General features: G+C 41.0%; 1 protein-coding gene across 2 annotated transcripts in view; it reads left to right on the forward strand.

The window, feature by feature from the left end:
* Window positions 1–316: 316 nt before the first annotated feature.
* Window positions 317–26,637, forward strand: part of NAA35 (N(alpha)-acetyltransferase 35, NatC auxiliary subunit) — a 40,206-nt gene continuing 13,885 nt past the window's right edge. The window contains exons 1-14 of one of the 2 annotated variants that reach the window (XM_024196086.3): window positions 317–381; window positions 1,886–2,019; window positions 4,681–4,714; window positions 6,237–6,351; window positions 8,323–8,397; window positions 9,504–9,671; window positions 10,819–10,885; window positions 12,595–12,638; window positions 13,357–13,407; window positions 13,978–14,061; window positions 16,089–16,203; window positions 20,466–20,644; window positions 22,609–22,668; window positions 24,771–24,877. In XM_024196086.3, the coding sequence (XP_024051854.1) occupies window positions 1,896–2,019; window positions 4,681–4,714; window positions 6,237–6,351; window positions 8,323–8,397; window positions 9,504–9,671; window positions 10,819–10,885; window positions 12,595–12,638; window positions 13,357–13,407; window positions 13,978–14,061; window positions 16,089–16,203; window positions 20,466–20,644; window positions 22,609–22,668; window positions 24,771–24,877 (1,223 nt within the window). In that variant the 5' untranslated portion in view covers window positions 317–381; window positions 1,886–1,895. The other variant, XM_024196089.3, reaches the window with a different exon arrangement.

The following is a 26,637-nucleotide window of genomic DNA, read 5'->3' on the forward strand; positions in this document are numbered from 1 at the left end:
CCGCACCGTGCAGGAGCCCAACTCCTCTCCCCTCCTCCCCTAGCCACACAACCCCTCTCGGGCCCCCGTTCTCCATGCTCCTCCCCCCCACATTCGGATACAGAGTCCCTGCTGACTGAGCTTCCTTCCGCGTCATACTGAGTAAACTAAGCTCCCCTGCGGCAGCTTATAGGGTTTGCGCATGAGCATGCGCAGGACGCCCCTCCACCCCGCTCCTGCTGGGAGGTGGAGGCGTGTGTACGCATGCGTGAGAACCAGCTCGTGTAATGCAGCCCTGCCGGGGGCTCGGGGTGATTTTGCGCATGCGCAGCGGCAGGGCCGCGCTCCGAACGAAGCGGGTGCCTGGGCTCGTTGCTGCGCGACACGGAGGCAGCGGGCACGGTGAGGTGACCGGGGCGTGACCGGCACAGGGACCAGCGCGGCCCCTAGAGGTGAACCCCCGGCCTGCCCGGGCGCTGGCGGTTGAGACCCTGCGCCCGGCCGCTGGGCTCGCGGAGCGGCTGAATGGCCGCAGGCGCGATGCGGTGGCGCGGAAGTAACGCGGGTGCGGGGCAGGGCCTTGCCCTGTCCGGAGTGGGAGGGGCCACTCGTGGGCTGGGCCGGGCTTGGGCGCGGGTGTGGCACGGAGTCCCTCGCAGGCCGGGCGTTGCCTGCTGGGGAGTCCCGTGATGGCACCGTGCGGGGCCCCCGCCAGGCCAGCCGCTGTCCCGTGCCGCGGTTGCTGCGGGGCTTGGCCTGCGAGCCTCCCGCGCGGTGCGGTCATGGCCAGGGCAGGGTCACTATGGTGCTGGCGGAGGCTCCTGCGTTCATCCCCCGCCCCCGGCAGTGCTACCCCCCGTGGTCTCCTCCCGTTGGGTACAGCAGTAACTTGGAGCTGGCGTCACAGGTGACCAGCGAAGGGAAAAACAGTTGGCCTCTTTATCTCCTCTTCACCTCTGTAAGGAAGGTCTGGTTTCATTTATTTATTTTAACAGTCCCCCCGGGCATCCCCCCGGCACTGTTCTCTGCCCCCCATGATCATTAGAGAACTAGTGAAATGGTGACATCACCAGAGCTAGGAGAGTGAAGGCTGAGCAATCAGAAGGGGGAAGGGGCTTTTAAACTACCTGTTTTAAAACTCTTTAATTTTGTTTCTTCAGTGACTAACATTATTTACGGGAAGTCTTTGCTAAATTTCCAACATTGCTTTTAACTGAGGGATGTTAGTGCTGAGAATCATCCATAACTCTCAGAGGAACTCCAGCAAAACCAGGAAAGACTAAGCTTGACATTGCTGATATATCTATAGTAAAACAAGCAAGGGGGTGGGGAGGAAACCTACAGGCCTTCTCAGGCACAAGACTAATATTTTAATTAATTCTTTATAGGTTATCTTTTATGACACACAGTTTAAAAATAATATTTGAGTCTGAATGTGCTTGCAAGTTACACTAAGATTACTATTACTGCAAGAATGACTTACTTTGTACACCTGACTGTTCCGTGTGTAGTCAATTTCACGGATTCTTCTTGTTTTGGGTTTTTCGCATAGCAATGGAAGACAGAGATTTTTAATACCCCAAATTCCTTTAAGCTTTTTTTAAAATTTGATTGTCTTTCAGGTTGATTATGTAACTTTATTAATGGTTGTCCAGTCGAGGAGTGGTGATATTAACATTTTGCAGTCCTGGTTTTTGAGTTTATATAGTAAAATCTATTCAGGGGAAATTTTGAAAGACACAACATCCTTTTTAAAGGGGTTGTCAAATTATGGGCTGGTGAATCTTCAGTGTTGCCCTTTCAATTTACATCTGACTAGTTCATTTTTTTCTTTATGCGAGATAAGCATTGGCTCCCATTAAATACTTTCTATAGTTTATTCTTGATCTATGATTTGTATTTATAGGTGCAATATTATGGTTATGAAAGCTTCAGTAGAAGATGATGATTCAGGATGGGAGCTCAATATACCTGACAAGATGGAAAAGGGTAATACAAACTGGATTGATATTACCCAGGAATTTGAAGAGGCCTGTAGAGGTAAGTTGTACTTCTCAGACTCTTAAGGATTCAAATTTTTAAGAAGACCAAACATAATTCTTGAAGTTGCCTTCTAGTCTAAGGCTCCACTCCTGCAATGAGCTCAGTACGGGTAGACTCCATTGACTTTATTGGAAGTATGCAGATTCAGGAGTCTGCCTGTGTCAAGATTATAGTAGGATTGGGGTCCATGAGGTTAGCAACCCTCTTCAGAAGATATAAACCTCCTTCCTTGTTTCAGGCTGCTTTCCTCCTTATGGTTTTTCTCATTCTGTTGTTAATCATTTTTTCCCCCATCCTCCTCTTGATGGGAAATCTTGTTTATACATACTGGACCTGCCTCCTGTTTTTCTGGAACTGCCAAATTTATCTAGATTGAACACAGCCCTGTATCCTAGAAATTGACTGTCCAATGCTGATTTTTATTCATTTCTGCACTTGAATCAAAACTGATAAGTTTCTCATGAGAGGTAATACTTTTAGGTTATTGGGAGAAAAATAAATACCTTCAGTTACTGTTAAGATTGCTACTCGGTGTTAATTTGCCTTCTGCATAATTTTTAAACTGACCCTTGTTGCAACATTAAATCAAAAATAACTTTCCACCAGTATGTTACACACATTATTTTGCATGCATTATCTGAGTATTTCCTTATACTAATCTACAAGGGAGCTCCTCAGATGCTGTCTTAGAGCAATTTTAAGTTCCCTTTAAATTGTTGGAATGGCACGAAGGGGGTGCCTTGGGTGATGGCACTGAGCAGTTGGTGTCACATTTCATGGTAACTGTGCCTGTATTCCCTCTCTTAGTCCACCAAGGGTACTCTCAGCCATCACTTCTCTTGGGAGGAGACCTGTGTCTCTTTCCCTCCTGATTGGGATGTTAGGGGCTGCACAGCTCCCTGATTTACACTGATATATTCCCAGCAAGCCAGACTGCCTAAACAGGACAGCATCGGTGCTTTGCTGTCTCTCGAATGGCTATGAACAGTGTAATTGCCAGCAGTTACAAGTTACCACCAGTTCTTTCTAAGCAAGCACATTTATTTTTAAGGTAAAACCATTACAATGAAAACATATTAAAAATAATAAAAGAACCTATATGCATGCTAAAAAGCTTACCAGAAGTCACCCCAACTCCACCCTCAGGCTCTAGTAGGTCAGTCTTTGAAAACCCACAACTGGGTTTTCTCCATGATTACAAGTTCATAATGTCTGACTCCTAACCAACAGGTCAGCCTGTTTCTTTATATAGCTCAGGCCTTTGATCTCCACCTGTGGGAACAGATAATCAGCAATCACCCTCTCTTCTGGGTGTATGGGTTTTTGCATAATCCAAGGTAGGAATGTACATTAACCTCTCCTTAGGCGTTTTCATGGAAATGCACTTACTGTCCTCACAGTCCATTTTTGTCTGGCACATTTTCAATATAGTCCTTTGGACTCCCAGATCTCACATCACATCTGTTCCCTAGAGAGGTTACGTACAATCCCGACCACAATTATATATGAACTTTGCATTTAATGCAATGGATCCCAAAGTTACTTAAACTTAATTCAATAAGGTTTTATGAGGATATTGCAGGAAATTGCCATATCTGTCTTTGGCACTTCCCAGGGGCACCCTGGTTCTGAGGCACCTCGCTACCACCTGTCCTTAGTGTGTGGAAGTCTTGTCTGTGCCTTCTGTAGTTCAGCTCCCTGATTCCATCAGCCTCTGGCAACACAAAGCACTATCCTCCAAGTCTCCACAGGCCTCGCTGTCTCTGTACAGGTTAGACTAGAGCCACGCACCAACCTCCAAGTCCTGCAAGTGTTCCTCTGGAGTGCCCAGCTCCAGTTCCACTGAACATTCACAGAACTGTCAGAATCTATGCTTCCAAAGGAATAGCGTGCACCAGCTTACAAGATTCCCAGCATTTTGAGCTAAGGATGGCTGAGATCAGTCTTACTGGCAACCTGTTTTCACAGATTGAAAGATGCCAGAATGCCTCTCTGCTTCCACAGATAGACCAGACCTTTGACCTTCACCTGAAAATAGGATTTTCCTATCGCTCTCGCACTGTTTACCTCTTCTTGTTAGTTTCCTTCTGGAGTCTCTGCCAGATCTTCATTAGCATTTGCCTCTGTGTGCTAATAGATTTCTACTGTGAGATACACAATGGTTCACCAGGGAGATGTCGTCTCCTATCTCCTGTCTGGAGAGGTTTGTCTCTAGGCACACTACCTTCGAGTATCCTGCCTTTAGCTGCAAGGCCAAGAGACATGATTTTCAACATATATACCTAAGTCCTCTTGTTTTTTCTATACATATTTCTCACAATGATTATGATGACCTGTGTGATATAGGCTTTCATTAGCGACCTTACATGATGTTCTTTTGGTGAATCCAGGGGACCCATCTATCCCTGTGTCCTCTGCCAGTTGCATTAGGAGATCTTTGGGTCATGCTGTCACATTTGGTATTATATTTTGCCTTCAGCATCATAATATACATCCAAAGGTAGAGCAACAATGCATGCCTTTCTTCTGTATCTTGTTCTTCTTTTGTAGTGTAAAGCCTGTTTAGCCAGTCGAGCAAGCTGTTTGGTTAAATATCCATGATGAGCTGCTTTAGAGTTATATCCAAATTAATGATTTGTCCTGTTGTGTTCCTTTTAGAATTGAAGTTGGGAGAACTCCTTCATGACAAGCTGTGAGTATGCCACAGGGATATAATTTTTGAGATGGGAGTAATATGTATTGGTATTTAGTGACCAACAAGATACTTAGCCTTTCTGATTTTGTCCTTATATGCTATCTTTTCGTACTTGTCCTTTTTGTAGGTGTACTTTTTGATTTTCTGGTCATTAAAGAGCTCCTGATGGAGCCATATTGGCCTCTTACTAGTCTTCCTATTTTTCCTTTGCATTAGAATAGTTTGCAGTTGTGCCTTTAATATTGTCTCCTTGAGAAACTGACAGTCTTTTGAAGTACTCCTTCCTTTAGATTTTCTTCCCATGGACCTTACTTAGCAATTCTGAGTTTGTTAAAGTCTGATTTTTTTTTTTTAAGTTGTCTTTATTCTGCTGCTCTCACTCCTTTGTTTCCTTAGAATAATGAAATCTATCATTTAAAATGTCACTGTCATTTCAGGATAAATAATGGGTAATACATAGTGTAAGGATGACAGGAATAAGGTTTGGATTCAGCAAAGCACTTGAACATGTTCTTAGAGTCCATTCATGTCAAAATCACTTCCATGAAACTGTTTTAACCATCTGAGTATTTTTAACTTGTCAGAAAAATATTTTTCAGGTGTTAATGCCATGTTAACAAAGATAACATTATTAGTAAAATGTATATCAGATGCTTCAAAAATCATATTTTTGTACAAAAATTATATATCAAATCATTAAAGTCAGTAGGAATTAAGCACCTGCTTAAATGCCTTCCTGAAAAAGGATGCTTTCGTGAATCAGCCTACATTTTGCAGCAGTATTTTGTGTGGCTTCTACTTTCTGAACGCTGTGCACCAGGCTTGCTGAGTAGGTTATATGCCAAAGTCGAGGCCTTGTCTGTTGTTTTCCATACACCAGCTTTAACCTGAATGTTATCTTACACATTTATTAGCTGTATGAACCATTATGACAGCAACAGATTAGTGTTAGAAACTGGATTGTTTCTGCATGATTTTTATAAAACTGTTTAAAAACAAAACTGAGGCTTAAAACATGAGTTCTGTATTTCTTGTTTGTTGGGGTGAAAATGTAAATGTTTTGTCTGGTTGTGGCATAATCAAGACCAGTTTGTTTTAGTTAAAATCAGTTAAAGCTATCCGATATGCATAATTTTTGGTCTCTGAGAGGACGATATGTAGTGTGTGTGTGAAAAGATACATACACATAGGCACAGATACTTAGTAATTGGATATTTGGCTAAAGATGTGCTCTTCAGTTTAAAATAAAGCCCAGGATTTTCAAGAGGACTTGAGACTCCATAAAAATTGGGTACTTACAAGGTTGCTGAGGTTGGGCACCTAACATCACTAGTTATTCTTGACAGTCTTTGCCAGTGTGTTGACAAATGGCAAGCTCCAAACACATCACTTGTCAGTGTCTCGGTATTTAGTAGTTTTTGATACTGATGCCTGATGATAGTGTGTGGAAATCCATTGCTTTGTGCAAATTAAATGATTGTAGACTTAGTGTTTGTTTGCTTTTCATTGTTGTCCTTAGTTTTGGTCTTTTTGAAGCCATGTCTGCTATTGAAATGATGGATCCCAAGATGGATGCTGGCATGATTGGAAACCAAGTTAATCGAAAGGTTCTTAACTTTGAGCAAGCTATCAAGGTTGGTGTCCCTTCCTTCCTTCCTTTTCTCCTTTTTATTGGCTGTTAATGCATTTTAAAAAAAAAGGCAGAGTTTTAATAAATCATAGCTATAATTAACTTCAACAATCACTTTAGTGACCTATGTAAACTGAATATTTCAGCATTTAATAGAGAACTTGTATTATGATATTTTCCCTTCAGATATTTTCAGAAGAAATAACATGCTTTAGAATTTGAAGCCCTATTCATCTACAGAATAAGTACAATACAGATAACTGCAATATAAGTTTCCCCATGCTTCCCAAATGTATGCTTCTGAGATGAAGATTTATTAGATTATCTAGTCCTTTCTGCTGAAAGGATATTTCAGTCTCCTTGTCCATTCAGTACTTGGTCTCTCTACTGATATTGTAAATTGACACTGGATTTGATAATGTGGATTCCTGTTCACTAGGAACTGGACAGAGGCCAACTAATTTAACAAAGGCCATGGAGCAGCAGTCTGATGATGATCTTTCACTACTGATGTCCTCAAATTGAACTGATGAAGTAAAATTGAAAGATTCTGCATCCATCTCTAGGTATCCAGTCACCATAGTTAGACAAGAAACACAAACATTTTGAAAGAGTCAAAAGAGAAGCATCTCTAAGAATACCTTCTTGATTTTTTCAAAACATGGATTTGGGTGCATTGAACAAATGGCTTCCTAACTGGTAAGGTATCCTCTTTTAGGCTTTGATCCTGCAGTCTATGGCGCTCTCTGCAGGCATTTGCACACATGAAGTTTCTTGTAAGACTGGACCTTGGTTATTAATCCAGTGTTTGCATCTATGGTACATATTTTTGAATGTCAGTTTAACCAGTTTTATAACTTTTACAGGCTGCTTAATGATGCTAGAATGAAACTGCTGAGATATATTTGTCTATTTCTACCTATCAGTGTGAGTTTTTGTAATGTGCTCATCACTATGGTATCTACTGCAAAAATCTTCAGAATTCCAAAGGTGTGGTTACCACAGTCATGAATAGGGCCCTACCAAATTCACAGTCCATTTTTGTAAATTTCATGGTCATAGTATTTTAAAAATCTTGAATTTCATTATTTCAGATGTTTAAATCTCAAATTTCACAGAGTTGTAACAAAGCATGAATATTTATTGAAAAATGGCAAAATACAAATGTAAAACCCTTAAGTCGGCATTTCTGAAACTGAGGGGCCTGACCCAAAAGGGGATTGCAAAACTATTGTGTGTGTGTGTGTGTGTTTGGGGGGGTGGTCATGGTATTGTCACCGTTACTTCTGAATTGCCTTCAGAACTGGGTAGCTGGAGGACAGCAGCTGCTGGATGGGTGCCGAGCTCTGAAGGCAACATCGCCACCAGGAGCATCGCAGCCTTCAGAGCTGGATTCCCAGCCAGCAGCCGCTGTTCTCCGGCCACCCAGCTCTGAAGGCAGTGCCAACAGCAGCAGTAGCGCAGAAGTAAGGGTGGCAATACCATTCTATGCAACACTTACTTCTGTGCTGCTGCTGGCAGCGGCACTGCATTCAGACCTGGGTGCCTGGCCAGCAGCTGCCTCTCTCTCGCCACCCAGCTCTGAAGGCAGCACAGAAGTAAGGGTGGCAATACTTCGGCCCCTTTACAATAGGCTTGAGACCCCCTTTTGGGTCAGGAGCCCCAGTTTGAGAAACGCAGTGTACATGTGTATATACTTTTACCCTATAGTATAAAAGAGTACACAAAAGACCAGATTTCACGGGGGGAGACCAGATTTCACGGTCCGTGACCTGTTTTTCATGGCTGTGAATTTGGTAGGCCCTAGTCATGAAGCTGATTAGCAAAATCAACCAAATACAAATATCGTAGTCGATGAACTTTTAAAATTAAATTAATATTGTATTCTTTAAAATTCCCTTTCTGCTGTGCAAAGAATGACATATCTATTGTTTGTATAATCTGTCACTTTCACGGTTTTTTTTTTTTCTTTAAGGATGGCATCATTAAAATTAAAGATCTATCTTTACCTCAGCTGATAGGGATAATGGATACTTGTTTCTGCTGCTTGGTAAGAATTTGCTCCTTTTAATGCTGTTTTAATACTTTCAAAACCGGAGTTTAAGTGATTATGAAAAAGATGTAGGTTTCCTTGGTAAGGAAGGATTTTAGGTAAATTGATCCATTGAGCAGACACATATTTACATACTGTATGTTTAAATTTCCTGTAACAATTAGTAGTTGGAGTGATACAACTGGTGCTGATACAGTTAGTAGTTGGAGTTCAGTAATCAGGGTCTCAAGAAACCTTGTGCTCTAGAAGACCCATTAGTTAAAAAAAAAAAAAATCTGGGATTTTGACTACAATGTACTAGAGAGAGATTATAGAATCTTATTTAAATTAGAAATCTGATCAAATTCTATATATTTTCACTGTGACTTCTCTACAATACAGATTTTTATATGCATAAGAGGTTGTAAAGATACATGGTAAAGGAGATGTGCAAATTTATTTTTAATTGAATGTGTAAACATGTATGTGCTAAATGCTACAAAATAATTTTTAAAGGTACATTGGACATGTTTTAAACCAAAACTCTACTGTATTTCATATTCTGTGAAGATATTGAAGGATGTGCCTAGATTATTGAAGCTTTCTCTCTGTTCTCATTTACATGAGTTTCATGTTATACCAGGTGGTCATGGAAAGGAAGCTATGTTTAGACTTGAAATTGTAGATTACTAATATATTTTAGCAGCAAACTACAATTGTGACTACTTGTGTAATGGAACATTAGAGGAATACATGTATAGTATGTAATTCATGTCCAGTGACAAGCTTACTTCCATACTCCTTGGACTAGGAGCTTTGTAGAGGTAGCTTGTTCAACTTTGTAGAGGTAGCTTGTTAGTTGTTCAAGTAAGGTGGTGCATAATACTCTAGTTTGTGTCCCCTTTCCTTTCTTTGGTCCCCCACCTTTACCTCCCTAGCCAACAAATGAAGAGATGTTGATGGGTGTCAGATATCCTCATTTGGTCCTTTTTGCTGGATGGAAGGTTGCCACGTTATGGAGTCGCTTTGAGGACTGATTGAGACAGGATAAAATAGAAAAGGAATGGGAATATTAAAAAAATGCAGACTCAGAAATAAAGTATGTACTTTTATTTTCTTTCTAGATAACATGGTTGGAAGGTCATTCCTTGGCACAAACAGTGTTTACTTGCCTATATATACATAATCCAGACTTCATAGAAGATCCTGCCATGAAGGCTTTTGCTCTGGGGATCCTAAAAATCTGTGATATTGCCAGAGAAAAAGTAAATAAAGCTGCAGTTTTTGAAGAGGTATGTTTCAGTATGACCTGTGATTACAATATGTATAGCACCATACTTATACATGGTGCTTTACAGAAATATAAAAATGGCTTGAAGAGTGAAGTTTGACTACATTATTATAGAATGGTCTGGGAGACAGGTTAGTTTTCTTGAACAAAATATCACTGGTCACCTAATTTCTCTTAAACTTTTTCTTGAATTCATTATTTGCTTTCTATTTTGTAGAATACATGAGTGAGCAAATAAGGCCAGGTCTACACTACCGCGGTAGTTCGACGGCTGGCAATCGAACTTCCGGGTTCGATTTATCGCGTCTGGTCTGGACGCGATAAGTCGAACCAGGAAGTGCTTGCCGTTGACTGCGGTACTCCACGTCAGCGAGAGGAGTACCGCGGAGTCGACGGGGGAGCCTGCCTGCCGCGTGTGGACCACGTCTGAACCGCGGTAAATTCGAACTAAGGTATGTCGACTTCAGCTACGTTATTCACGTAGCTGAAGTTGCGTACCTTAGATCGAATTGGGGTGTTAGTGAAGACCAGGCCTACGAATGCTTTTATTCATAAACAGCCTATATATGAACAGAAAAGATGGCATAGGTCAGTAGAAAATTATTAATGCGGGGGTGGAGATAGGTCTTATTGCCTGCTATTGAAACCAGGTGTATTTGATCATTAGGATTTTTTGTTTAGCTTTGAATTTTCTGGCCAGGATAAAGAGGCAATGTGCTACACTCCGCACCCTTCCTCTCCGCCCTCCCCTTCCCAATTATTGTACTAGGAGTCAGGAGATCTTGTCCTCTTCTCTGCTCTGTGATTATTTTCCAATCTGTTAATGGCTTTAATACTTCTTTTTAAAGTGCTTTGAGATTTATGGATGGACAGTACTATAGAAGAATATTATTGTTAATATAATATATATTAAAAACTGAACTAGCTTGTAGGAATCTGTACCACAAATATTAAACCAGCCTCCTGAAGTTCCGATTGGTTGCTGTGTAAGACTATACCTGCAATTTTGCATTGGGTGCAGAAATTTAGAAAAAAGTGTAAAGTGTAGTTATTGCTGCTGTATCTTATTGTATGTAGTTATTGCTGCTAAGTGTAATTATTATTGCTGTTTTTGGTGAAAGCACCTAATTGTTCCATTTCACATTTAGGAAGATTTTCAGTCCATGACCTATGGGTTTAAAATGGCTAATAGTGTGACAGATCTTCGAGTTACAGGTAAAATTCAGAACTTTGGGGAAAAAGAAAAGTCCTAACATTTTCGTGCTTTCAGTTCAGAGATCCATTTTAAAAATGTGAATAAAATATGAGCCATTTCCATTATTACGTACATTATTTTCTTCCCATATATTCTGGTCAGAAATTTTCAATATGCATAATTAAAATTTAAAAAATGCTTGAACTGGAATCTTCTAATTTGGCTTGTTTGTAAAATCTGATTGTGATTAACGTAAATAAATTTTGGATGAAAAATGGTGAGTTAGTTTTAAAGCTGTGGGCATTTAATGTCAGAATTTTGCATGTATGTGCATTATTTTTGCTGTTCTTTCAGTTGGCCTATATGTAGAGCAGGGGTTCTCAAACTTCATTGCACCGCAACCACCTTCTGACAACAAAGTTACGGGGGGAGGAGAGGAGAGGGAGAGGGATGGAGCCAAGTTTCGCTGCCCCAGGTGGGGGGAGAGGAGACCAGAGCCAAAGCCCCGCCACCCTGGATGGAGGTGGAGCTCAGGCTTCAGCTTCAGCCATGGGTCCCAGCAAGACTAATGTCCCAGCGAGACCACTTTGTGGTCCCGACCAACAGTTTGAGAACCGTTGATATAGAGAGATTGAGAAAATTTAAGGCATTAGGAAAACTTCTTAGTTTCGGATCAATCTGAAAACTCTGAGATGCCTAGAATTTAAGATTGGCTGAGTTCCAGATTTAACCTTTGTCAAGCCAAATAGCTTCATGTTATGTTGCAAAGCTCCATTTGTAAAGAAACATTCTTAATCACAACAAATAAGTAATTTTCATGCACGGAACTAGCTTTAATGCAATGGTAAGGTTGAGAAGTCAAACTCTTGTTTTGACAGTAACTTAAGTGGAAATTAAAACTCTTAAGAGAACATTAGTCTTCTCCAAATGTGCAAAGTTATTTAGTTAACTTCTAACAAACAGACATTGTGGAAATACACAGTTAATATCACCCAATCTCAATTGTGCATCTGCTCCCTCCTAACTTCCGTGCACATGTGTTGTACTGTAGTTAAGGGGAGACTTTTGGAGTTTGAAACCTGCAGCTCTGAACATCTTAAATCCTTCATTTACATAGGGGTTTTTTGTACACTTGTAGATCTCTGGAGTTCACGAATTTTTTTTTTCTGTAAATATTTCCAGCCTCTGAATGCCTCTGATGTATATGTTACCTAACTGTTGGTCCAGTTCCTAAAAAAAATACATATTCTTAGACACGGTAGCGATGTGTTAAATTTTGCAATTTGACAACAGTGATTTCTGAAATTGCATTTGCTTTGGCAAATTGTCCTCTGTGTGGTCCAAAAAATTAGACACTGAGAGGAAAGGTAGAGAGAGTTTCTTCTTTGGAACAGCTGGAGACCGAGAAATGAGTAGGTTCAGATTTGTCAAACATTTATTAGTCAGAGACTGATACAAAAGATGGAGCCATGGGTTCAGGAACAGCACTTTAATAAGCATTCTAGCATCATCCCCTTAACAGCTGAGGGTAGGAGTTAGACTTCTCGCAGGTAGCTAGCCCTTGGTGTCACCAGTAGGGCTTCTTTGGTGGTGACCTTTGGCCAATAGGTGCTTTAAATATTTCAGATTTTGAATTAAGCTCACAACTCTCCTCACCCTCTATGTTGCATGTGTGCATCTGAGTTTAATCAGAATAATAGATTGTTTTTTAAAAATGTGACTTTTCCAGGCATGCTAAAAGATGTAGAAGATGACATGCAACGAAGAGTAAAGGTAGTTTTTCTTTAGCTTCCTACTTTTTTCTGTTATATGTTAAATAGACTTCAAATAATATGGTTTCCTTTTAGACAAGTTATGTAAACATATTACTAATATTTAAGGAACATTAGTTCCCCCACCCCCCAGTAATAGTCCTCTGGAGGAGAATTGAATTTTTTTTTGTATGCCCGTTTTTGCTTAAGACACTATCAGACTGTCTACAGCAGGATTCAGAATGTTGTTAGCTAGTACAGACAAGGTTTGTAGGTTTTCAAATAGGAATAGAAAGGATAGTCTGGTGAAGGAGGTCTGGTCTACTACACTGGACTGAGACTTGGTAACCTGGATTTAATTCCTGTTTCAGCTACAAAATTACTGTGTGACTGTAGAAAGTCACTCAGTCTATCCTGTGCCTCAGTTTGCTAGCTGTGAATGGGGGGATACTGTTTCTCTACTCATGGAAGGGAGGGATGTCCGGATAGGCTCTATTAATGATTGTGGATTGCTCAGATCATATGGCGATATGGGTCATATAAATACCTATAAAGATAGTTACAAGTCAATTTGAGATGCCTTCTAACCTCAGATTAGAATTGATGTTAATCTTACCTGATATCAGAAATAGCCAAACAAATTTAATGTTTTTACCTCTATATCGAAGTTATTTTCTAAACAATGGCATCACTTTTGCAATTTTATTAATACGTTGTGTTTCTAACTCCTTCAATTTTAGAGCACTCGAAGTCGACAAGGAGAAGAGAGAGATCCAGAAGTTGAACTTGAAGTAATGAACTTTTTACAATTTTTTGGTGGACTGTATGAAATAGTTCATATTACTTAGATGAATGTTTTCAATAACTAATTTCTAGAATTTGTCCTAAAATAGGAAAACATGTTTTAACATAGATCGTCAAGACAATAAGGAAGAATTCACTTCGCTGTAATAGCTGCATGGTTATTACTTTTGTGGTAGCACTTAAAACGTTAAGTTTGAATGAATGGTACCAGCTTAAGAATTAGCTGTCCAACCAAACTTCCTGGTCTCTCACAAGGTGTGTTTGTGTTTTTCTCTTCTGTTGGAAGGATGTTGGAGACTATTGGTGCCATAATGTCATCAGTTCACTACTTCAGAAACAGAAATTACTTTGAAGATAAGTAGGCCAAAAAAGTTGCAAATAGAGTTGGAAAGCAGATACTATCTATTTTGAGAGTAGAAAGTATGTCGATAAGAGCAGTTTATAAAATCTTGTTTTTAATTAAATAAATGCTAAATCTTTTTTTGTTTGTTTGTTTGAAGGGTTGGCACTGTTTTGGTACTTTTTTCTCATTTTTGGTACTTTTTATTTTGTTGTAGCATCAGCAGTGCTTAGCAGTATTCAGCAGAGTGAAGTTTACCCGTGTACTACTGACAGTTCTTATCGCCTTCACCAAAAAAGAGGTACAAATACTCAATATTTCTGCACTTACTCTGTGATCCTGTGAAATGTTTGGGGTTTTTTTGGTTTGTTTTCATTTTGGAGGGCAAACAATTGTCCTAGAGAATCTCTTACTCCAGTAGCTCACCTCCCTGCAGCATCAACTTGGGGGCATGGGTGAACTCTGAAGAGTAGCAGCCCGCTTTCCACCAGCACCAGTATGTTCCTCACTTAGTTCTTAGGAAGTTATAGGGTCTTGCACAGAAATATGTTGTTGATCAGGTAATAACAAAACAAACCAACCAACCTATTGATGAACCTGGAAAATTCTCTTTAAGCAAATGGAACCTGAAAGATAGGGTTTCCAGGAGGACTGTCATTAACAGGGGACTAGCAATAATTTTTGTGTGGGAAATCATGATGGATTTTCCCTTTTTGAGGTTCTGAATTTCTATCCAGGCTTCACTGGTGGTTGGGAGAGGAAGGGGTCAGGGCTGTACACCAGTCTACCGGCTCATGAGCATGAGATTTCCATGGGGTGGATTGGGGGTGGGATGGAAAATGGCCTTTTTTAGGGCTGAGAGATAGTATTGGGGTAGGCTGGATGAGACTAAGAGTTGTTTTTATTTCCCTCAGATTTGTCTGTTTTTGTTACTTTGTACAGTGGAGGGAGGTAACTAGCTCTTACAGGCTGTCCTGGAGTTCCCTGCTTAAGTACTTACCTGCAGCAGCTACACCCTGAACAGCATAAAAGGGCCTTAAACTCAGTGAAAATCAGGTGCAAGTATTTTAGATGCAGAGGAGGATAGAGCACTTATGGAGGAAATTGCACTCTGAATTTAATTAGCGGCAGTATAAATAATAGCGTTAGCTCTTATGTCAGGGCTGCGATAGATAGATGTGTTTGTGTTCCACAACCAAATCCTGATCTTCAGAACTGTTATGGGTGACTGCTCACGAACTGGGCCATTCATTTACGTGTGGTCAAATATTTCTCACTTTAAATTCTCCATTTAGTTCATGATCAAGATTGATTGATTGCATTTGTGATCTGCTTTGCAGCCTGTAGCAGCTCTGTGTTAAGGCATTGTGCCAAGTATTAGAGGAGTAGCCGTGTTAGTCTGTATCCACAAAACCAACGAGGAGTCCGGTGGCACCTTAAAGACTAAGGGCATAAGCTTTTGTGGGGGGAAAAACTCACTTCTTGAGATGCATGGAGTGAAAATTACAGTGGGTTTTAGCCCACGAAAGCTTATGCCCAAATAAATCTGTTAGTCTTTAAGGTGCCACCGGACTCCTCGTTGTTAAGGCAAAGCTACAGAAAGTGGATATTTATCTTGCACTGTTTTTTATTAATATCAGTTTCTGGCCTGGTTAAGTTTTTATCAGACTATTTTTCTGTCTGTTGAGTTTTTATAAATCTCTTCTAAAACAGCATATTTAAATTTTACCTGTAATACTTATTTTGCATCAAGGACAGTTAACCTAGATTTTTAAAACTGAACATTTATGTTCCCAGCAAGCAGTTTAAACACATGCTCAATAATACTAATAAAATAGGTGCAGATCTAAAATACCAGAATGTTGTGTATTTCAGTAGATTATAAATCATTACCTTCTAATCAGCAATTTGGCATCAGGATTTCCTAACATTTTGAAGCAATTTTATGGTACTTAAGCATCCATTAACATAGAACATTTAAGGACTCCTTATTTTCTAATGAGAGGGATATATTTCCACCAAGAGAAACTATCTCTGTTGCAAGAGTGCTTCCCTTATAAACTGACAAAACTCAGAAGGTAGAGAATTTGCTTCTGACACATACTAGCTTATCACTGAAGTCTAACTGATTAAGAGTTATCTAGAGGTTGTACAAGCGATACATTGGACAGATGCATTAAAACCTATTGGATCAAAAATGTAGTGTGTTCTATTAAAAAAAAAAAAATCCCATATATCTGGGTTCCAATTCTTGGGAAGGTTACAGAATTTGCTTTCGTACAGACTTAGGTCATGAAGCATGTGAAAATGTTTTGTTATATTTTCCAGACAAGTGCAGTTGCAGAAGCTCAGAAGCTAATGACTCAAGCAGCTGACCTGCTTTCTGCCATCCACAACTCATTGCATCATGGTATCCAGGCTCAGAATGATACTACAAAAGGAGGTAAGCATCAGGGTTAGTAGTTCTCTCCTGCCTGGAACATAGTGTCCTTGTGATAGGCTGGGCCTTCTCTAGGGCCACACTCAAGCAGTTTGAGTCTCTTCCCCATCCAAAGTCCGTTCCTGCTTGGTACCCATACTGCAGCCTTTCCATGTACTCTGGCGTTCCTGTAAAAATCTGGTTTGTTTATAAGGTGGTCTGGCATGGCTGGACCCTGGGTTGAGATTTAATTTCAACCCCTGCCCTGCGGTGACCAGCTTTTCCTGGGTCTAAGTCCTTGTGGGCAGCGAATTCTTGTCAGCTGTTTTTTCTCTCAGCGGCTCTGTACCAAGAATCAGCTATTTCTGAGGCACTGCTAACTATCAGAGAATCCTAGAAATGTAGGACTGGAAGGGACCTCAATAGGTCATCTACTCCAGTCCCCTGCACTGTGGCAAGAGGACTAAGTATTATCTAGGCCATTCCTGACAGCTGTTTGTCTAACCTATTCTTAAAAACCTCCAATGATGGAGATTCCACGACCTCCATAGATAATTTGTTCCAGTGCTTAAATATCCTTACAGTTAGGAAGTTTTCCTAACGTCTAACCTACATCTCCCTTGCTGCAATTTATGCCCATTACTTCTTGTCCTGTTTTCAGTGGTTAAGGATAACCATTTATCATCCTCTTCTTTATAACAACCTTTTATGTAGTTGAAGACAGTTATCATGTCCCCCCTCAGTCTTCTCTTCTCCAAACTAAACTAACTCTATTTTTTCAATCTTCCCTCATAGGTCGTGTTTTCTAGACCTTTAATCGTTTTTGTTGCTCTTCTCTGGACTTTCTCCAATTTGTCCACATCTTTCCTGAAATGTGGCACCCAGAACTGGACACAGTACTCCAGTTGAAGCCTTATCAGGTTACATAAGAAGTCTGGCAGAGTTAGGAACTGAACCCAGATTCTCAGGTGTCCAAGCACATGCCTTGACCACAAGACTAGACCTTCCTACTTCTTTTGTAGCACAACTAAATAATTACCTGAAGGATCACCTCCCTCCCTTGTCAGATAAGATGGATCCTCTTTGTTATGAAAGAGATGGCCGTGGATTGTGGCATGGCATTCTCTATGAGGGTTCAGAGACTCTGGAACTAGCTCCTCCTGTTCCAAAATAGCTAAATTTCCTTTCAGAGAGACAAGATGGGTGAGGTAATAGCTTTTACACAGCTATAGCTACACAACAAATTTCCTTTTGGGTGTGCTGCAAAGGACATCTCTTTGGGTTTTTGGAGAGGATTGAGTGTTTGCTTCCCAAAAGGAGGACAAAGTAGAAAGGAGTTTTTATAGTGGCTGGCTGGCTGAGATCCTGTTTGAATTTCTATTTTAATACTGCTGGAATTTTGTTGTACTACAAAGAATGAGTTAGGGTGCCTAGAGCCCATAAGTGTGTTTATTATTTAAATAAATTACTATATTAAATAAATCTCTGATGGAAATTTATCCAGGCCAAAATTCTGTTTAAAAAAAATAATAAAAGGGTGGGGGGAGGCAGCATAGTATAAATTTGCCTTTTTGGTAGCTTTGGCTTAATACAAGAGCTCAACACAGATCTGCTGCCAAGCAAGTCCATACCAATTTTTATTTTTCAAGAGAGAGAGGAAGATAAGGGTTTAAACTGTCACTAAACAAAATATCATTATGTTGATCCCTTCTAATTTGTTATAATTCAGGGTGTTTAAGTAGCCAAATTGTATGACTATTTATTCCTTGGCAGAGACAGATATTCTAATAACTACAATAGCACCAGTACTAAGGAAGAAGACCTCTCTTGATTTAATGTTGGGTTGGGGAGAAATGCTGGAATCCATATAGGGTGTTCATAAAATTGCAGGAAAAAACATTTTACATTTTTAATGTGTAGAAAATAAGGATTGCCATTAGTAAGGTTTTAAATATCCGCTGTTTGATAAATTATTTTTTCTGACGCAATTCTTAATGGATATATTTTTAAATGATGTTTCTGCTTGTGTGACAATAGAAATTCACTATAGAGAGTCTTAGGCTATGTCTACACTAATGTGGTAAGTTGACCTACGCTACGCAACTCCAACTATGTGAATAACGTAGCTGGAGTCGACGTACCTTAGGTCGAGTTACCGCGGGGTCTACACTGCGGAGAAATCAACAGGAGAAACTCTCCTGTCGACTTGCCTTACTCTTCTCATCAGGGGTAGAGTACAGGGGTCAACTGGAGAGCGATCTGCTGTCGATTTGGCAGGTCTTCACTAGGTCGATTTAGCGGATCACCGGTGGATCAATCTCAGAACGTCGATCCCAGCCGTAGTGTAGACCTGCAGTTAGACAGACTTTACCTTAGGAGATATTAGGAAAACTGTAGAAGGAACTTACTTGTAATCCTTGTAAAGCTGAAGAACCACCTATGGGAATAGTAGAAAACAATACAATGATATAAAGTCTTTAAATATCTACACTCACTGCTCTGCTCTTCTAAAAACTTAATCCCTTGATTTTTTTTTTTTTTTAAACTTTCATTTGTATAAGTCAATTTAGTTCATGAACTGACTAGCAATTAGTACACTATGGACATGGAAGTATAGGATTCCTCATACTGCCAGACAGTTTGTCATGGGCAGGGGGGACCATTTGCAAAAGTGAGATGGTAGCATGGATTCCATTTAATACTAAGCCTCACTGCTGAGCCTAATGGAAAAGGGTGCTAGTTGGGTGGTGGTTGATTGTTTTTGTGTGATGTATATTATGTCCAAAAGAAGTGGACTGAGACCAATAACTCATTATGTAAGCCACCAACCAGTCCACAGAGGGTAATGAATGTCAAGCACTACTAATCCTGGTTAAATCTGAGCCAACTATTGAACACAGTTTACGCATACTTCATTATGATATCCAGTAACTGAGACCAAAATCTCTGATCCATGTATTTCCCCAACTCAGTTGATTAAAAAATAGTGCGTTTTTGTTCCTTCCTGCATGTTATAAGATTATTCTCTTAATTTATTCTAAGCAATTGATTTTTTTTTTTTTTTTTACATTCATGTTGGCAAGCTGAAACACCTAGAATCTTGACCATTTACAGCAGACCTGCTTCCCAAAATATGCAATAACTATATATTTTATGTCCTTTGTTTTGCTCCTTTACTCAGTTGTCTATGCAGATGTATACTGTAATTTGAATTCAACTTTAAAAAACAACAACCTCCCTTAGCCATAAAGTAATATTACTTTTCCAGTTCTCTGTTGAATTCTGACAGACGTCTTAGTCAGCTTTCTGAAAAGAGGAAAGGTTTTGAAAACTTGTTTTTGCCTCACGAGAGAAATGTTAATTAAATATTTAGATAATGGGAGGCTTGATCACTTTTTTTTTTTTTTTTTATTACAAACCATGAGATTTGAAGGAGTCTATCGTATGACTCCAGCATTATAGACACTTGCAAACATTTGCTATTTAGTAATATGAGGAGCAGATTTGCATTTCTGCCAAACACCACTACTTAGCTTGACATAGTACAAAGTAGATGATTAAATGAAGAACGTGAATCATTTGGGTTACATAAAGGCCCTGCTGTGTTCCCCTACCCATGTGAGGACACCCCTCCCTTGTGTAAAGGGCCCTCCCTTGTGTAAAGGGATATAGTTGAAATTTTTCTATTTCCTATGGACTATGACAGGGGTTAGCAGATCCAGGAGTGGGCAGACTAATCAGGATCCTAGGATGAGATCATTTTATTAAGTGCACTAAAGGCAGGTCTACACTACCACTTAAGTCGATCTAACTTACATCACTCCGTGGTGTGAAAAAGACACCCTCCTGAGCGACGCAAGTTACAGCGACCTAAGCACTCTCCACACTGGCACTATGTGCAGCTGCGCCAAGGTAGTGCTTCTAGTGTAGACCTGCCCTAAGATATGGGACGATGTTCAGACTATGCAACTAGCTTGTAGAAAAGTAAGAACTTTTAACTAGTAAACTGCGTTTACTAGTGTGCATTTTTAAATAATGAATCTTATGATAGTTGTAGTAATTGAGTAATTAGTATAGCTAGTAATCTAAATGTAATTGTCAGTTTAATTTACAAGAGAAAATTGTACATTTAATTTTTGGAATAGCTTCCTTTCATAACCAGCATACCTTTGAAGATACTTAATTTGGATAAATGAAGAATGGTTTGTTTTATAGTTGGAAGTTTAAAAAAAGTTCAGAAAACCCAAATCACATAAAATCTTTCTTCTTCTGTCTTTTTTTTAAAGATCATCCTATTATGATGGGTTTTGAGCCCCTTGTTAACCAGAGGTTGCTCCCTCCAACTTTTCCTCGATATGCAAAAATAATTAAAAGGGAAGAAATGGTCAACTATTTTTCGAAACTTATAGACAGAATAAAAACTGTATGTGAAGTGGTCAACTTAACGAATTTGCACTGTATACTGGTGAGTGTGAATACTGCTTATTATCTTTATGTAAATAGAGATAAGAGTTTATTATCTAGCTCTTTCAAAAAAGGAATGATTTCATATATATGTTTGTTATTGTTCAAAGAACAGGTTGTATGTTTCAAACTTCAGTTTTTCCCTCCTTAGTAATACCCTCTTAGAAGTTTGAAATTACATTTCTTCCTGCTACTTAGTACTTTTCGCAAATATCTTTTTTTTCCCCTCTCCTATTCCTTTGCTTTCCATATCTTGCTAAAATCATAATTACAGATAATGATGGAGCAGAGTAGGACTAACTAAGTTGTCTTCCTGTTCTAATTGGAAAGAAAGCTGCATCTATGCAGCAGAACACAATGTAGTCCTTACAGCAGGGATGGGCAAACTCTTTGGTGTGAGAGCCACATCTGGGTATGGAAATTGTATGGTGGGCCATGAATGCTCACAAAATTGGGGATGGGGTGCGGGAGGAGGTGAGGGCCCCGGCTGGGGGGGCGGGCTTTGGGATGGAGCCAGAAATTAGGAGTTCAGGGTGTGGGAGGAGGCTCCGGGGGGGTGAGGGGTTTGGGATGCAGGAGGATGCTCCAGGCTGGGACTGAGGGGTTTGGAGGGCGGGAGGGGGAATCAGGGCAGGGGGTGAGCTCTCCGTTTGGGGGTGCAGGCTCTGGTGTGGGGCCGTGGATGAGGGGTTTGGGGTACAAGAGGGGGCTCCAAACTGAGATCGAGGGGTTCGGAGGGCGGGAGGGAGATCAGGGCTGGGGCAGGAGGTTGGGGGGGCACAAGGGTGCAGGCTCCGGGTGGTGCTTACCTCAAGCATCTCCCAGAAGCAGCGGCATGTCTCCCCCTCCAGCTCCTATGCGGAGGTGCGGCCAGGCGGCGCTGCGCACTGTCCTGTCCACAGGCAGCGCCCCCACAGCTCCCATTGGCCGGGAACCACGGCCAATGGGAGCTGCGGGGGGCGGGCTTGGTGCAGGAGCAGCATGTGGCACTCCCTGTTTTCCCCTATGCATAGGAGCCGGGGTGGGGGGTGGCGGCACATGCCAGCTGCTTCCCAGGAGCTGTGCGGAGCCACAGCATGCGCGGAGCAGGGCAAGCCACCGACCCCGCTCCCCAGCAGGAGCTTGAGGCCGGATTAAAAGTTCTGGGGGGCTGGATGTGGCCCACGGGCCGTAGTTTGCACACCCCTGCCTTACAGTATTGAAGAGGATATTGATTTTTCTTCTGCTTTTTTTATTTCTTGCTAGCAGTGAGTGAGGTTAATACAATTTTTAGAATTCTGATAAGCAATATTCCACCCCGAGTTATGGCATAGATTTAAAAGAAACACTTAACTCCATGGTTAACTCCATCCCTATTCGGAGACTCGCAAAAACATGTTTAACTTTAAGCATAAGTTCTTTCCTGCTTAACAGAGGCTTTCCCAAATTAGGGCCTATAAAAGTTAAGAGAGAAAATAAAAATGTAGACCAAACATTTAAACCTAACATTTCATTGAATTACAAAAGAGGTATGGTTGCACCGGGCAGAGTTCCAAGAAAGAGAACAAAGATCTTTTTAACATAATAACAACTCTTTGTATTAGACATGCTGTCTGTAATGCTAATAAACTCATCATTTTCATAAAACAGTTAATATTAGTTGAATAGTTAGTCCTATCCTGTCATTTACACAACGCAAGTTGGAGATGACCGTAACAGTTTGATACTGTCTCTTTTTTTTATAATTTTATCATACTGTTGGTAGTTGGAAGGAATTTTAATAATCTTCTAGTTTTATTCAATAAGATTTAGGATTTCAACAACTCTTGTATTTTGAGACAAAATCATATAACAATTGCAAAATGTATTGTTTGTTTTTTTAAGCTTATTCACACTTTTATTTCATATTAAAGATTTAACTCTTTTTCATACATTTCAAACTGGTATATTAACCTTGCTTCTCTTTCCATCCTAAATGTAAATTAGGATTTTTTCTGTGAATTTAGCGAGCAATCGCCTTGTGTTCTTTCAAGATCTCTCTTACAGGCAAGTCCTAATTTATAATGAAATGTCTATTACATTTTTATAACCGCACTAGAATAAAATAATCACTTACAGTATTGTTGTTTTTAAATGTTCAAATTATATAGTTGATATCAACAGTCATTAGTATGAAAGATGTAAAACAAAAATTGAACTCTTCAGATTTTTATGTATCAAATGTTTTTTATTTTGAATAGCTGACAGTCTAAATACAGTATTTGTTTTTATTTATTATTGATTAACTTGAGCAAATGTGTTGTGAAGATGGTATAAACACAGCGTTAAATCCACTTCCCTTGCAGTAAGCCAGGAGAGTGCAGACAGTCTTGTAAAGCCTCTCCACCTGCATCATCCCTGTACAGTCTCAATGTGGGATTTAATTAGTGTAGAGAGCCTCGTGCTCATCCTCCACCCCATGGCTGAATTTCATCCACAGCATATTCCTACTGCTACATCAGCAGCTGAAGGTTGGGAAAGAACTGAATATTTGTAGCCTTTTCACTCCTCAGTGTTCCCTGAAATAATATTGTAAGCTTTATTGACCCAGAGGAAAATACTCTCTTACAGCAGGCTTTGCTTTGAAAAGGGGTATCCAGATAGGGTGACCAGATGTCCCGATTTTATAGGGACAGTCCTGATATTCGGGGCTTTTTCGTATATGGACACCTATTACCCACACTTGGTTCCAACTTTTCATACTTGCTGTCTGGTCAACCTATATCCAGATGTCAGAACTTGATTATCTTTGATCCTGGAGCTCATGGAAAAAAAATTTGTTTTTGGTTTTTTTTTGTGGGAAATTGTGAAATGCTGTTTTTTAAATTTTCCACAGAATATTTTGGTTTTTAAATAAAAACCCAAAAACCTACAAAACTCTAATTGAAAAAAACAAAACTTCTTAGACTTAAAATAATCTGTTCTGAAGAAAACAAAAAATGATTATTATTTTTTAATCAAAGACACAAAAATTACCAAAAATGTTTTTCAGTTTTTGGTTTTTCATCAGAAAACTGGAAGATTTTGACCAAAATTAAAATTTTTCATTTTGGTCAAAAAGCCAGTTTTTTGTTGGAAAAACAGTTTGAGAATTTCAGCTAGCTCTAAATGTCAAGCTGGGTGAGGGAAAAGAGAAGGAAGGTTCACCTCACAGTGGCACTAATGTACACCCAAGTGAAACATTACTCCTTGCCTAATCTCTGGGTAGGTAAGGAGCATTGTTAGCAGGGCCCCATTTACTGTGTGACACATCAGCGAACATATGCAACAATGACCCCCGGTTAGGGGCGTGGCTGAAAGGAGGCAAGACAGCTATTACAGACCAAAGCAAATGTGAGCAGCTGGGGAGGCTTGCAAGAGGCGCCTGTAACTTGCAAAACTCCTAAACTGCATTGAAGCGGACACCTTCCTGTTATAGAGCTGGGTTGTTGCATAGTGTCATAGCTCCATTCAAGTCATAACTGCACTTGCACTTTACGTCAGCTGAGATTCTGCCTTTCTAAGAGGCAAGTTCCTCAGTTGTGGAGCTCCTAAGGTGCCTACCAGCAGACCCTGCTTCACGTGCACTTTAAGAGATCTGCAGGAGGGGGATGCTGTGGTCATAGAGGAGAAAGTAAAATGGGAATCAGGCAGTGGCATCAGAGGCAAAAGAAAATACAGTAATAGAAGTCACCACAAGGCGCAAGTTCCTTTTCCACACCTCCCCTATTGTCTGCATTTTCTCCTGCCTTCTGGGGCACTGCTTAGCCTCTTCTCTGCCACTCCCCAAAGGATCCTCCCCACTCCCCAAACTTTCAGAACAGAGGACAACTCTGTTATTAGCGCAGCTGTATAATCAGTTTGCATGCTGGGCCTCCATGATTGTAAGCTCAGAGTGAGGTGAGCAGTGCTCACTGCCCCTGTTGCCCCGGGGATGAGGACTCCCTACATGCCCCACTCTTTTGGGTCTCTCGCCTACCAAACCATTTAACTTTTTGTTTAACAGTGTATTTCTCATAAGATTTCTGAAATAATTTAACTACTGTAGTTGCTTTATAAATCAACTATTTTTAAAAAAAGAATCATCTATTTTTAGAAATATAAACTTCAAAAAAATCTTTTCCTTCCAGACTACATTCCTTGTGGATAACAAGAAGGTGTTTGGTACGCATCTCATACAAGATATGGTGAAAGATGCATTAAGATCTTTTGTCAGTCCTCCAGTACTTTCTCCTAAGTAAGTAGAGCAGCCTGGGTTCTGTATATTTAAGCATCAGTACAAAATATTTCACATGCCTTTCTGTTTAAAAACAAGAACCAAAACCCCAGTTCAGTTAGTTACAACTGATTATATGTTTTTCTATAAGTAGAGACTCTTAATGTTTGTGTTTGAAGAAGTCACTTAAAAATGTCAGTGGTGGTTACAGTGGCAGATTAGCCACTTCGCCAATGGGGCCAGTGCTCAGAGGCTCCGGCCAAATGGGGGGCCCCCAGAAAAATGATAGTGCTCCACCCGCCCAGCACTCCTGCTGGGGAGTGGGGTCGGGGCGTGGGGGCTTGCCCTGCTCTGCCTGCCCGGCACTCCTGCTGGGAAGTGGGGGAAGCCCCATGCCCCGACCCCGCTCCCCCGCAGGAGTGCTGGGTGTGGGGGCAGGGACAAGCCCCCATGCTCCAAGGCCATTTCCCCAGCAGGAGCGCTGGGGGCGGGAACGGCAGGAAGAAGGGGTGTGGAGGGGCCCCCACTTGCGCTGGCCCAGGGCCCCACAAACCCCTAATCCACCTCTGGGTGGTTATTATAGTACTCCAGGTTTTCCATGACTTTTGACCCATATAGATTAGCGTCCTCCAACTCTTTCATTCTGTGTACTATTTTGTAAGAGACCCCCACTAATGGATATGTTGTCTCCCAACTCCCTAAGTTTGCACTGATTTGTTTCTCAAAATGTTGCATTCTGGGGCTCTCTTATTACACCATACAGTAACTCCAGGGATAGCTCAGTGGTTTGAGCATTGGCCTGCTAAACCCAGGGTTGTGAGTTTAATCCTTGACGGGGCCATTCCCACACATTAGTTGGGAATTGGTCCTGCTTTGAGCAGAGGGTTGGACTAGATGACCTTCTGAGGTCCCTTCCAACCCTGATATTCTATGATTCTGTGACTCACTTAAAGTCATCCTAGTTAATGTTGTTACGTTGCTGATCATTTAGGGAACATGCTTGTTTAAAGTTGCGCAATGCTCCCTTATAACGTTGTTTGGCAGCCGCCTGCTTTGTCCGCTGCTAGCAGGAAGAGCAGCCTGTTGCCGCTAGCTGGTGGGGGCTTGGAACCAGGGTGGACCGGCAGCCCCCCTATCAGCTCCCCGCTCCCCTAAGTTCCCTTCAGCTGTCCCTCCCCCCACAGTCATGTGCTGCTCCTGCCCTCTGCCTTGGAGCTGCTCCTGAGAGCCTCCTGCTTGCTGTGCAGGGGAGGGGGGGGTTAATGTCAGGGTGTCCCCCTCCCCCTATTCCTGCCCCCCCGCCGCCCCTTACCCCTTCTCCATATAGAGCAGGGTGGGGACAGGACAGGACTCAGGAGGGAGAGAGCTTGCTGGCCGCAGCTGCTGTCTCAACTTCCTGATATTTTTAAAGGCAATGTACTGGGTGGGGGAGGGCAGCATACTTAAAGGGGCAATGCGCATCTCTCTCCCACACACACGGTGTGTGTCTGTCTCTGTCTGCTATGCTGTCTCCCCTCTCTCCATTCGTGCTGCCTTGTAGAATGTGAGGCTACATTAACAACGTGTTAACCCTTGAGAGCTCAGCCGAATGCTAGTTCATCATTTAGCAGTAATGCATTCCCTCGGAAATATCCCACCCTCTTCCACCTTCTAACTTCACCACCTCAACCAAGCTTCACAATCATCATTGCTGTGTACAGTATTAAATTGTTTGTTTAAAACTTATACTGTGTGTGTGTGTGTGTGTGTGTGTGTGTGTGTGTGTGTGTGTGTGTGTGTGT

This window comes from Terrapene carolina, unplaced genomic scaffold (assembly GCF_002925995.2).
Source record: "Terrapene carolina triunguis isolate 2854851 unplaced genomic scaffold, T_m_triunguis-2.0 Scaffold113, whole genome shotgun sequence".
Taxonomy (NCBI): Eukaryota; Metazoa; Chordata; order Testudines; family Emydidae; genus Terrapene; species Terrapene triunguis.